Source organism: Microtus oregoni, unplaced genomic scaffold, assembly GCF_018167655.1.
Source record: "Microtus oregoni isolate MIOR12 unplaced genomic scaffold, Mior012 000035F_ref0000213, whole genome shotgun sequence".
NCBI lineage: Eukaryota > Metazoa > Chordata > Mammalia > Rodentia > Cricetidae > Microtus > Microtus oregoni.
In genome coordinates, this window is record NW_024543094.1 from 4,858,179 (window position 1) to 4,870,522 (window position 12,344).

Below are 12,344 nucleotides of genomic sequence, written 5' to 3' on the forward strand. Positions count from 1 at the left end.
ATACACACACACACACACACACACACACACTCCATACCACACCTTACTGGAACCTGGATCTTGCACTTATAACTAGAGAAAGGAGAAAATGGTAAGAGATGTTAAGACACTGGAGAGCTGGCTCAGTGCTGAGAGTGCCTGTTTTGAAATCATGAGAACAGGATCTGGGACCCAGGATCACAGTAACCACATAGGCCAGGCATCCTTGCAAACTGTGGTAGCCACAGCACTGAGCAGGGTAGAGGCAGGAGGATTGCTGGGGCTTGCTGGCTTCCAGTCTAGCTAAGAAAACACAAGTCCTAGGTTCAAGGGGAGACCCTGACGCCAAGGTGGAGAGCAACAAAGGAAAATCTCAGACTCCTGTGGCCTCTGTGCACACATAGAGACATGTATTCCCACGGGTGTCTGCCATATGCACGTGAACACACACATGCACACACATACATACGTAAGTGAAATAAACCTTTAAAAGAATTTGTTGTTTAAGCCACCCATCCTGTTCTCTGACAGCCTGGGCAGAGGGCTCCAACTCCTCTGCCATTTATTTGGATAAATCAGTGAACGGGCACCTTTGTTTACTGCCCTGAGAGCCAGCAGCTTTGTCAACAGCACTCTTCCCAGTCTAAGAACTTGCTCCCACTCGTCTAAGATGCTGTCTGCACCATGGAACTCTGGGCACATGCTGGGTCTGCCTTTGAGACTTCTTACTCTGTTCCAGTGATCTGTCCATTGCTGAAGGAAGCTGGGCATGGTTATGCATTCTGACTTTTACCGCTTCTAGAGGTAGGAAATATCTGAGCGGTTTCCTTCTCAAACAAATTACAAAAAAAAAAAAGAAAAGAAAAGAAAAGAAAAAGAAAGAAAGAAAGAAAAAAAAAGAAAAAACAAAACTTCCTAGGCAGTCTCACATCTTTCATCTAACAGAACTTTGGATAATTTGAGGTTTAAATTCAAAATAGAATTTCTGCTAAACTGAATCTATGTTTTAGTTGATAATATTTTCCAACACTGACTGCCTGTTCTAGAACAAGGCATTCTGTCATTCAGATCTTCTTTTATACCCTTTCCTTAAGTATTTTTAAAAGTAAATAGGAATCGTCCACATACAGATATTCTCAAAGCCACGTTCACAGGTTTAGTTACCTGTGGTGACAGAATGCCTGGCATAAACAACCTAAAGAAGAAACTGATTTTGGCTTACAGTCAGAGGGCTCAGTCCATAGTCACTTGGCTCCATGTGCGTGGGCAGAACACGATGATGGTAGGGACACTTGATGGACAGGCTTCTTCCTCTTGTGGTGGACAAGAACCAAAGGGCACAGGCATATCTCCAGGGACCTACTCCCCCAGAGAGGTCCTGCCTTAGGCTTCCAAAACAGGATCGCCATCTGATGACCAAGCACCCAAGACACAGCCTATGGGGGCCATTCACACCCAAGCTGGAACGCTCACGTTCAGGAGACAGTGTTGTATTCCCACTCCTGCTGCTGTTAAGGGCACAGTCTCCATGGCTACTGCTTTACAGGACTGATGCCTGTGGAGAAGCCTCCCTGGGGTCCTTCTGGAAAAAGAATTTTATTTATTCTTCTTTAAGAAACAAAACATGAGAAAATGTCAGTAGGGATAGGCAAATTGAGTAATAGTCTAGTCCTTGTGGATCAACCAAACAGAAAGAAGTATGTTATTACAGGAAGTTCAGCTAACACATTATCTATCCTGTGTTTACTCAGGTTTCGTTTTATGCAGTTTTCATATCATTGGATCATATGGCTAAAGTACATTAAGGAAAAGTAAGTTGCTGTGTCATTTTGCATTCTCACTAGCAAGGGACGACAATTCATTATTCCATATTCTTACCAGCATTTGATTTTGTCAGCTCCTTCCTTTGATTTAGCCATTCTAATGGTGTGTAATAGCATCTCATGGTTATAATATGCAATTCTTAAAAGACATATCACATTGGACATGTTTTCACATGCTTGCTTACCATATTTGTGCATGTGCTGGGATAACAGGTGCACACTAACATGCATAGCCCTTTGGGTTTGTTTGTTTTCTGGGAGTGAACTTGGGCCCTGGCTTATCTGCAAGCACTTTGCTGAGCTAGCTCCTCATTCCACTATTTATCATTTTGGCATCATCTTTGGTGAGACACCCATTCAGATGTCTTGGCCTTTTTCTTGATTTGCTTTTTAGAGACAGTTCCATGTGTCCCGGGATAGCCCTGAATTCACTATGTATCTGATGATGATCTTGGTCTCCTACCCTTCTGCTTCAGTTCCCAAATGTGAGGGTTTAGGCGGGCAGCACCCTGCCTGAGTTCTGCCCATTTAAAAATGTGGTTGCTTTAAATGACTGGATTTTAAGAGTTTGTTGTATATTTTGGATATGTCTTTTGTCAGATATGTAGACTGCACATATTGTCTTTTAGTGCAGCTTGTCTGGGGTGTTTTGAGAAGCTTCAAGAACTAACGAAGCATGGCTTACCAGACTGTCTTGGTTATGCTAGTTCTGTGGAAACAGTCAAATCCAAGGCCAACCAGACGTCCCCCTACATCACCCTAGGTTTACAGCTGTGTCTTCATGTTTCTGCCTGTGACTCGTCTTGAGTTAATGTCTGTTTCTAGATCCATGTGTGTGTGCATGCGTGTGTGCATGCATGTGTGTGCGTGTATGCGTGTGTGTATGTGTGTGTATGCGTGTGTGAGTGCATGTGTGTGTGTACACGTGTATGCATGTGTGTGTGTGTGCGCGTGAGCTACTAGATAGTTCTTGTTGAAAAGACCATCTTTGCTCTTTGTAAATGATCTGTTGGGCTGTATTCATTTCTACGTTCTGGTCTAGATCTATGTGTCTAGACTTTCTCCCACATCCCACTGTCTCGGTTACTATTGCCGTAGAAGGTACCAGATGGCCTCAGTCCTCCTCCTCCTCCATCTCTTCCTCCTCCACCTATTTTATTGGCTACTCTGAGTCTTTTATTTTTCCATATAAACTTTAGAACCAGCCTGTAAATATTCACAAAATAACTTCTGTGGATTTTGCCTGAGATTACACTAAATCTACAGGCCAGGACCGGAAGATACCTTAACAATGCTGTCTTCCCATTAATGAACATGGGATATCTCTCCGTTTATCCAGATATTTAATTTTATGTTTATTTTCTTCACCTAGATATTGTACATAGCTGGTATAATTTTCTCATTAAAAAAAAATATCCCAGCTAGCCACTGGTGGCACATGCTTATAATCCCAGCATGCTGGAGGCAGAGGTAGATGGATCTCTTTGAGTTCAAGAGATCTACAGAGCAAGTTCCAGGACAGCCAGAGCTGTTACACAGAGAAAGCCTGTCTCAAAAAACAAAACAAAACAAAACAAAACAAACAAACATCTCTGTCACTTCTGGGGTACAAAATATGTTGTTCTTTAAAAATTAAATCAGAAACTGTATTAGTTAGGGTTCTCTAGAGTCACAGAACATATGAAATAAATCTCCCTCCCTTCCCCACTACACACACACACACACACACACACACACACACACACACACACAGAGTTTATTGGAATTCCTACAGGCTGCAGTCCAACTGATCCAACAATGTGTAGCTGTGGGCAGAAAGTCCAAGAATCTACTAGTTCCTCAGTCCCACAAAGGCTGGGTGTCTCAGCTGGTCTTCTGTGTGTGCTGGAGTCCTGAAGGAGTAGACTCAATGCCAGGGAAGGAATGGATGTGCTGGCAAGGCGAGGGCAAGCAGGCAAAGAGCAAACCTTTCTCCTTCCGTGCCCTTATACAGGCTTCCAGCAGAAGGTGTGGCCCAGATTTAAGGTGTGTCTTCCCCTGCCTCAAGATCCAGACCAGAGGTGTGAATTCCTATCTCAAAGGTCTGGGCTAGAAGTGGATTCACCCATTTCAAACCAAGCAGAAAATCTCTCTCAAGGGTGCCCTCCATTTCCGGATTGTAGTTCATTTTAGATAGTCAAGTTGACAACCTAGAAGGGCCATCACAGAACCTATATTGGAATGTTTACACACACATACCTATTTGGAATTTCTTCTACTATCTTTGCTTTTGTTTCTCAAATTTTATGTACTCTTTTTTTTTTTTTTTTTTTTTTTTTTTTTTTTTTTTGGTTTTTCAAGACAGGGTTTCTCTGTGGTTTTGGAGCCTGTCCTGGAACTAGCTCTTGTAGATCAGGCTGGTCTCGAACTCATAGGGATCCGCCTGCCTCTGCCTCCCAAGTGCTGGAATTAAAGGCGTGCACCACCACCGCCCGGCTTTATGTACTCTTTGTTGTTTTATAGTTTGTGTATTATTTCTCATCCACCAGTAATTCTGAAGTACGTATTTTTATAGCTTTATTACGCTTAAATATGTTAATAAACATCAGAACTGAAGTTGTTGTTTGGGTGGAAAGGGGCTGGGGTGAAGCAACAACCCAAACAGTTGTATCTACTGTTTCACTCCTAAGAATTAGGAAACTAGCCACACTGGGCAGTTGCTACACCTTCTGTTCCTCTAACAATGAACCCTTTCTCGCATTAAAGGAATTATTTTGTGATGAGCTCCAGTATGGAAAGCATATGTCTTCTCTAAATAGGGTCTGAAAATGTTCTCTCTTTCCCAGAATACCTCGCAACTTGGGCACAAGCATGCATTCTTCATTCTGTCAGACACACATGTTCCATGCTCTGACTAGTGATCCAAGGAGGAAGGCATGGGGAGCCATGGTCCAGGGCACGACAGCAGCCCCAGGCGGGGCAGTGAGTCCTCAGCTCTGCAGAGGACATTCCTTTGTGCGAACCTTCTGTGGAGCAGTGGGGACCTACTTCTCAGAAGCAGGAGCTCAGGTTCAGGCTCTCTAGTCAACATCTCCATGGCCTCTCTCAAATTCCTTTAGCCACAAAATTAAGCATGCCTGGATCCCTTGTAGTGAAATTCAGTTACATCATGAAATGATGATTCTAAGGAAAAACAGGCTGTGTTTGTAGTAGGTTTAAGACGTATGCTTAACCTTGGATGTGACAAGGGGCAGAGATGCCCTTGCAGATGCGATTTCTCTGTGGGTTGCCACCAGAGCTTCAGGAGAGCACCCAACCCAAGGCCTTGTTCCATGTGCTCAGGTACAGAACTTGGGTTCCAGGCTTGTGTCTTTCAGCTCTCTTGGTACTTCTGGAGCTCAGCTTTCTTGTCTGTGAGCGATATAACAGTCTCTCCTGTCCCTCTAAGAGACAAGCCACGCCCACTCCCTCCCTATCCAGGCAAGCTGATCTGATCTTCAGCTTCCAGCCTGAGTTCTACCTTTCCCCCCTCTCTCTTTCTCTGGCCTTTCCCTTCCATAACCCACTAAATAAATATCCAACCTCACTCTGCATGGTAGTGCCTATCTGCCTGTCTCTCACCCACACAGATGGCTCCTCGTGGGACTGGCTGCTCCTTCTTGGTCTTTCACCTGCCACACAGCTCCCTGCCTAGGACCTGCTGGCCCTCATGGCCTGTGGGCCACTCGGGGGCTCCTTGCCTGGGACTGGCTGCCTTTGTGACCCGCCGTGGTCTCGGGACCCTGCAGCATTTCTGCCACGGGCCCCTCATTTTATTTAAACCATTACATGAGCTGAGACCCATGAGCTACTGTGAACACTCCAGCACCTTATGCCGTGTATGAAGACTGTGATCAAAATTAGGCCCATTGTGCCAAGAGGTCACTTCTGCCCGTGACCCACTAGGGTTTTCTTCTTTATCATCTAAAAGCTGCTTTCACTGCTTCTTGGTTTTTATTTGTATTCTTGTTTTGAGACAGGGTCTTAATGGAGCCTACACTGCCCTTGAACTCTTGGTCCTCCTGCCACTTCCTAAATTCTAAGGTTACCCATGTGCCACCATTCCTCACTTGTTTTTATTCTCTCTAGGTGGTATTAGGAAGGTTTCTCTACTTCTGAGCCATCAGGGAACCTCCCAGATGCTTGTGTCTTAGCGTCTGTCATTTCTAACTGTCAGTTGGACGTGGCGAGGTGCTGGGAGGGGCAGGCTCTTCCTCTACTTAAGGGGAACTTTTCACACCTTGCCCTGAGGAATCTTTACTCTTTCAAGTTCTCTCTGCCAGGAACATCTCCATGCGATGTGGAACATGGTCGGTCTTGACTTTGTGATCTCCAAATTGATACTTTAGCATTTCCTTTTTCTGTGACTTTCATCCTAACCTCTTTGCCATTAACTTGGTTTTCTACAGGGCATCATCATCATCATTGTTCCTTCTAACGGCGTTCTCTCCTTAATCTTTCCTTAGGATTTTTGCTTTTTTTTTTTTAAATTAATTCAGTAGCAAGGCTTGAACTCAGAGCTTTAAACTGGCAAGTACTCAGCCATTGAACTCCCAGCCTCCCTCTTATTTTTTTGCGACAGTCTCATATAGTGAAGACTGTCCTTAAACTTCTACATAGCCCAGGCTGGCTTTGAACTTGCGGTCTTGTCTCAGCCTCTACACAGCTGTGCCTCCGTGCCCGACTTTACGTAGCTTTCCCGCCACATTTCAGCTCATGTTCTTGCTCTCCTTTGAGCTCCCTCTCCAGATTTGTTTGCTTTACTTTCCTTGAGAGTATGAGGCCCTTAAAATTTCCTTTGGTTCTCTAGAAAAAGACCCCTTAGAGGAGTGTTGTTGGCCTTCTTTGTGCTATAGTCTGGTCCCTCCTTGTTCTGGCAGAATGTTTACATAAGTCCATTTTGTTTCTCTCTGACTCTTAAAGGAACTTCCAACTCAGATCTACACGCTTGAGGATAGTTCAGAGTCTCCTGAGCCTCTAGCCCTGTCTACTGCAGCAGTGCCGGCTGCCTTCTGTGCAGCTGGCTGCCAGCTGCCCCTTCATGCAGCCTTTGCCTGAGGTGCTGGCAACCCATGGTTAGACATGCTGTTTAATACACACTCTCTGAAGGTACCCGGCACTTTCTCATCAGCGTATCTTCTCCATGGAGGGCAGTCCTGGCTTTTCGGCTGAGCCCCATCTGAGGGTAAACTTTTGTCTCTGTGGTGGGCCAGACAGATGGCATGCTGAACCTTCTGAACACAAAGGCAACAGGTGTCCTCTGGGTAGGGAGCACGTTCTTCAGGTGGCATCCCAGAGGCTGCTGATGAAGACAGGTGCCCAGACACCTGGGAGGGAGGACTCGGAGAACTGGTAATTCCTAAATGTAATGATGGATTAGGGGAACAGTGGCCAGGCATGCAATGCTGAGGAACTGGTACTTCATACTGCAGAGTTTTAGGTCACAGGAGCAGTCAGCCGTTGACAAAGATTGAGCATGGGGCTGTTGTTCCCTGTCCCTGGCACAGTTCCTAAACTCTAGGATTCCCTTGAGTGAGAAGCGCCTCCATGGTATGCTAATGAGGGGGCTGGTGGCTGGAGATGCTGCCTGCACAGCTTCAGGAAGGGGGCATGTCACCAGAACAACAGCTATGACTGGAGGTAGAGTTCCAAGCCCTGCCTCTGACTTCGAGGGATGGAGGAAGGGCTGGAGTCTGAGAGGCCAATGCATTAACAACCGTGGCTATATAATGAAACCACTATAACATGCTGAACTTGGAGACCCTGGAGGCAGGCAACACATTTATGAGCAAGAGGTGTCACTCTTATTGAAGTCCTGGAAGCTGAGCACCATGACCCACAACTCCTCGACCTGGGCATCTCGTCAGAAGGTTCCTGAATTATCATTTTAATAATAAACTGGTATATATAAGAAAGACATTTCCTGAGTCCATAGATAATTTTATGAGTGACAGAGCCTGGGGAAGGGTGTCCTCAGGAACCCTTGACTTTGCAGGCAAGCCTGACAGAATGCAGGTAGACAGGGCACCTGGAGCTTGTAACTTATATCCACAAGGGAAATAGCCTTGTTGGCCTGAGCCCTTAACCCATGGAGTCTGAAATCATAGCCATAACAGGGTAGTTCCAAAAATATGACTTTTAATGTATTGCTGTAAGACACTGATTTCATTAAGAGTTTGACTTCTTCTTGACTTATTAGAGAGAATTATAAGCTTGATTCACAAAATCAGTTCCAGAAATAATTCTTAATCCTATGTACTGAAAGCCAGTCACTCTGCCATATTCATCTTAAACTCAACTTGCTGGGCTTCTCAAGCCACCGAGAGAGCAAGAGGCATACAGACCTGAGCATGGGGCCAGCGGCAGGCTACCCATGATAGCCTCTGGCTGACCCGGAGATGATGTGGCCTGGCCTGAGGATAGCAAGGAGTAAGAGGCAGACTGCAGAAATATTCAGTGAGCAGACATGTGTGCCTTTTCATAAAGAAATTTGCTATTGGGTCAGACACTGTGTGTGTGTTTGCCTTTTTCTCTGTGTGTGTTTCTGCATGTGTCTGTATATTGGATATACATCATGGAACATTATTCAGACATTAAAAAGAATGAAGTTCTGGCGCACTGTACAACACAGGTGAACTCCGAGGATGATGTGCTAAGTGAATCAACTACACACAGCACGATAGCCAGTCTGGGTTTCCACTTAGACAAGGTTCCTACTACAGCTACAGTCCCAGAGACAGCAGGACGGTGTTTCTAGGTGGAGATGAAGTTCTTAGAGATGGAGGGTGGTGGTATCTTAGGATACTACAAATATTCCTGATCCTGAAAATGATAATTTATCTAAAAATGGTTTAATGGGAAATTGAGCATTCTGTGTATTTTAGCACAACTAACCTGTGTAAGATGATACATGCCTATCACCCTCACATTTGGGAGATAGTGGCAAGAGCATCACGTGATTGAACTCATCCTTCTTTACATACCCAACTTGAGGCCAGCCTGGGCTACACGGGACTTCATATTTGGGCGTCTCTCTCCTCAGATAACACAGGACTATTTTTTTCCCCGAGAACTCTGCACTCTGCTTCTGAACCACACAGGCTCGTTTCTTGCCCACTCCATGTGCTGACGTCACCAGAACTAGAATTAGCTACTTCCTCCTCAGGGCCCTGCAACAACACAACACTGCCTTCCCAATGCCTCCAGCATGAGCTGTGACTCTCCTCCCGTTAGAGTCTGTAGTGTGCTCAAAGACTCCAAGAACTCGCCATCTATGGGAACACACAAGTCTCTGGGACTCTGTCTGCGGCTGGAAATGATCTGTTGTCACAGAACCTGTCTTTCCCTGGTCTGGCAATCATATATGGCCCTAACCTGTGCTCACTGTCCCCAAGCCCTGGCTTGGTGCTTGGCTTGGTGCACGACTGGCTTCTTGCCTCTCTTGGCCTGGTGTTCCACACGTCCATACTGTTTGCTTTCCTGGTGTGTTCACCTCTCCCACAGCCACAGACCTCTGCCCAGTCACGGCTGCAGCTGCCTTCCAGTCCGTCCAGATGTGAGGCACAGGCCATTCACTGCAAACACCTGCCATTCATTGCGGCTCTGTGATCTTGTGCTTGTACCCACAGCACCCTTTCTCCAGCAGCTTAGCAGGTGGCTTTTCCAAATCCCTGCTCATGTCTCTCCTCACTCTAGTAGAGACATTTGCTCACGCTGAAGCCGCAGCCCCGCTGTGCAGAGCCTTGCTCAGCTATGTCCTCACAGTGTCCTCCCCTGGCAGGCGTTCCTGTCTTTGCAAAGCTGGGCACCGCTTGTCTGCAGGATGCCTCTGATGTCCTATTCAATTTCTGGAACCCCAGCTTCCAATTGTTCCCTGGGTGCTAACTTCACCCCCTTCTCTGGCCTGCATTCCAAGGGCTGACATTTGATTGGTTGCTTATGGTTGGCAGCTTCTGCTACTATGACAAATACCTGAGACAAACAACTCACAATTTGGGGGTACAGCACATCATGGTGGCAGCACCTGGCAGAGCAGAGCCCTTCACCTCGTGGCCATGGCCCAGGAGAGAAGAGACGAAGCACGAGTGAGTTCAAGGTCAACCTGAGCTATAGAATGAATTCAAAGCCAGTGTAGGCTACACAGTGAAACCATGTCTGAAAAAATTAAAGTAAACCAACCACAAAGAGACCAATGGCCCGTGAAAGCCTCGTCCTGGGTTAGAGCCTCAGAATCCATGTAAAAGGTAGGAGAGAAGTGACTGCAGAGTTGTCCTCTGACTTCACACACACACACCACACACACACACACACACACACACACACACACACACACACGTGCTGTGGCATGCTACCCACACACGTCATACACATACACACATATACACACACAGCACCCACACAAATAAAATAATAAAATTTTAAAAAAGCCTAAGCCAAAGTTCTGCAACCCCCTGTGGCCTGAAATCTCCCAGCAGGCCTCTTTAAACCTCCTAAAACTTCTAACGTCACACAGTAGCAGTACAGACCTTTAACATGGGGCCTTTGCGGGACCTGAGACCCAAATGATAGCACAGCTGGTGTCGGCACATGTGGGATGCTGGTACCCAAATGACAGGTCCGTTTATACCAACGTGCACAGGCCCACCCTCTCCTTGTCCCATCTGCATCTCACGTACGTCCAGTTCTGTGCAGTCCCCTGGGATAACTCACGCCGTGAGCTGCAGGGGAAAGAGTCTCTCTGCTTGCAAAGGGGAGCCTGGGCTGCGGAGCCATGCTCTAGAGCGGGAAGTGTTGTGGGATAGTCGGTCTCACTCTAACACTCCCAAGACCGACACGCGCTTTTAACTGGGCGGTGGTGGCGCATGCCTTTAATCCCAGCACTAGAGGCCTGCTAACCTCAGTGAGTTCAAGGCCAGCCTGGTCTACAAAGAGAGTTTCAGTACAGTCAAGACTGTTACATAGAGAAACCCTGTCTCAAAAAAAAAAAAAATCAAAAGAAAAAATAATTGCTTTGAATCAGAGGGCTGAGCTAGCTACTAACTGACCAAAATTAGACATAGGTTCTGGAGGACCAAGGACAGATAGAGAGACAGGGCAGAGTAAAGTAAGGTTTAGGGAGATTAGGGAGATTCTTTTTGGACCAAGGAAAAAGAGAGAGAGAGAGAGAGAGAGAGAGAGAGAGAGAGAGAGAGAAGATTGCTGATGGTTTCTCGGTCCTTCCCTGGTCATTCCTGTTCTTACCCTGATATAAGACTGATATCTGACTCCTGGTTTTTATTGATAAAGAACACTCAGATAAATGCTTCAGGGAAGGCAAGCCTTGAAGATTTTAGGAAATTTGTATCCCCAAGTGACGACAGCTGATGTCATTGCGACTGGGTTTGGGATCATCTGGGAGACACACCAGAGTGTGGCCGTGGGGCGTTTCCAGGGAGGTTTAACTGAGGAGATCTGCTGTACTAGCCCACAGGCTGGGATCCTGGGCCAGGTAAAGAGGAGGAAATAGGCTGAGCATGAGCACTTAGCCCTCTCCTTCCCAACTGGATGCCCTGTGACCGACTCCTTCATCCCCCACCCCAGCTGCAGCCACTCTCACCGCACATCTTCCCTTTGAGATGTGCCCTCGAGCCATGAGCTAGGGGGAAAAAAAAAAAGCAAACCCTTGATTTTCTTTCCTCAGGTATGCTGTCACACCAGGAGAACAGAAACTCATACACCAGATGCTTGAGCAAGACCCTTGGGTTTGGTGGACTCCTGGGGAGGGGCATCCTAACCTTATCTCAGCCCTGAGCTGGCTGCAGTTCAGAGCCACAACCGTCACCTCTATGTGCACCAGTGGAAAAAAGACCCATGGCGAGAGGTGGCAGGACTTCCCTTCACCTCCCCAGGGAATATTTAATACACACAGGTTTGATTCAGTGATTCAGCCCTAGCTGTGCCTGTCCAAAGTCCTGCTGCCGGCTATCCCCTGTCACAGCACCGGGGAGACACGACATGATCAACCTCACAGTCCGCCCCTCTCTTCCACCCTCACTGTATGGCAATACTGGCTGGAAATACAGTCGAGTTTTGGCCCTTCCTTCTGGACACGCACACACACACCGTGGACTGCATCTTGGCAGGCTCAGAGCTCTGGAACAAACACCCTCTTCCCCCCACTGAGACTGTTGCCCTGTTGGGGGACCGAGCCTAAGAAACGTGCTGGGTGAGTTTACCTTCACCCTGTCCATGCCGGCCTCCATCTTCAGCTGCTCCACGGCTTTCCTGGCCTGGGAGATGCTGGCGGTACTGTTGTTAGACATGCCTTCCTTCATGCTGGGCTCCTGCAAGTGACCATGGGGAGAGGGTTGGAGTGCTATGGGCCCAGAGAAAGGCGGCCCCTTCCCTCTCTTCCTGGTCTCACCATCTGCAGATCCCTCGACCCCTTCTCAGCCAGATTTGTTCTTTGAGAAAGAAGAAGAAATTCTCCCGGTCCTGACACACATTAGACCACAGGGCCAAGACAAGACATTACAGTCCCCTGAG

General features: G+C 47.0%; 1 protein-coding gene across 2 annotated transcripts in view; it reads right to left on the minus strand.

Moving 5' to 3' along the window:
• The window catches only part of Gng4 (G protein subunit gamma 4), a 43,752-nt gene that overhangs the window by 12,279 nt on the left and 19,129 nt on the right, over nt 1-12,344 (minus strand). For both annotated transcript variants that reach the window (XM_041630905.1, XM_041630904.1), the window contains exon 3: nt 12,035-12,142. In XM_041630905.1, coding sequence (XP_041486839.1) covers nt 12,035-12,133 — 99 coding nt within the window. In that variant the 5' untranslated portion in view covers nt 12,134-12,142. The remainder of the gene's footprint in view (nt 1-12,034; nt 12,143-12,344) is intronic.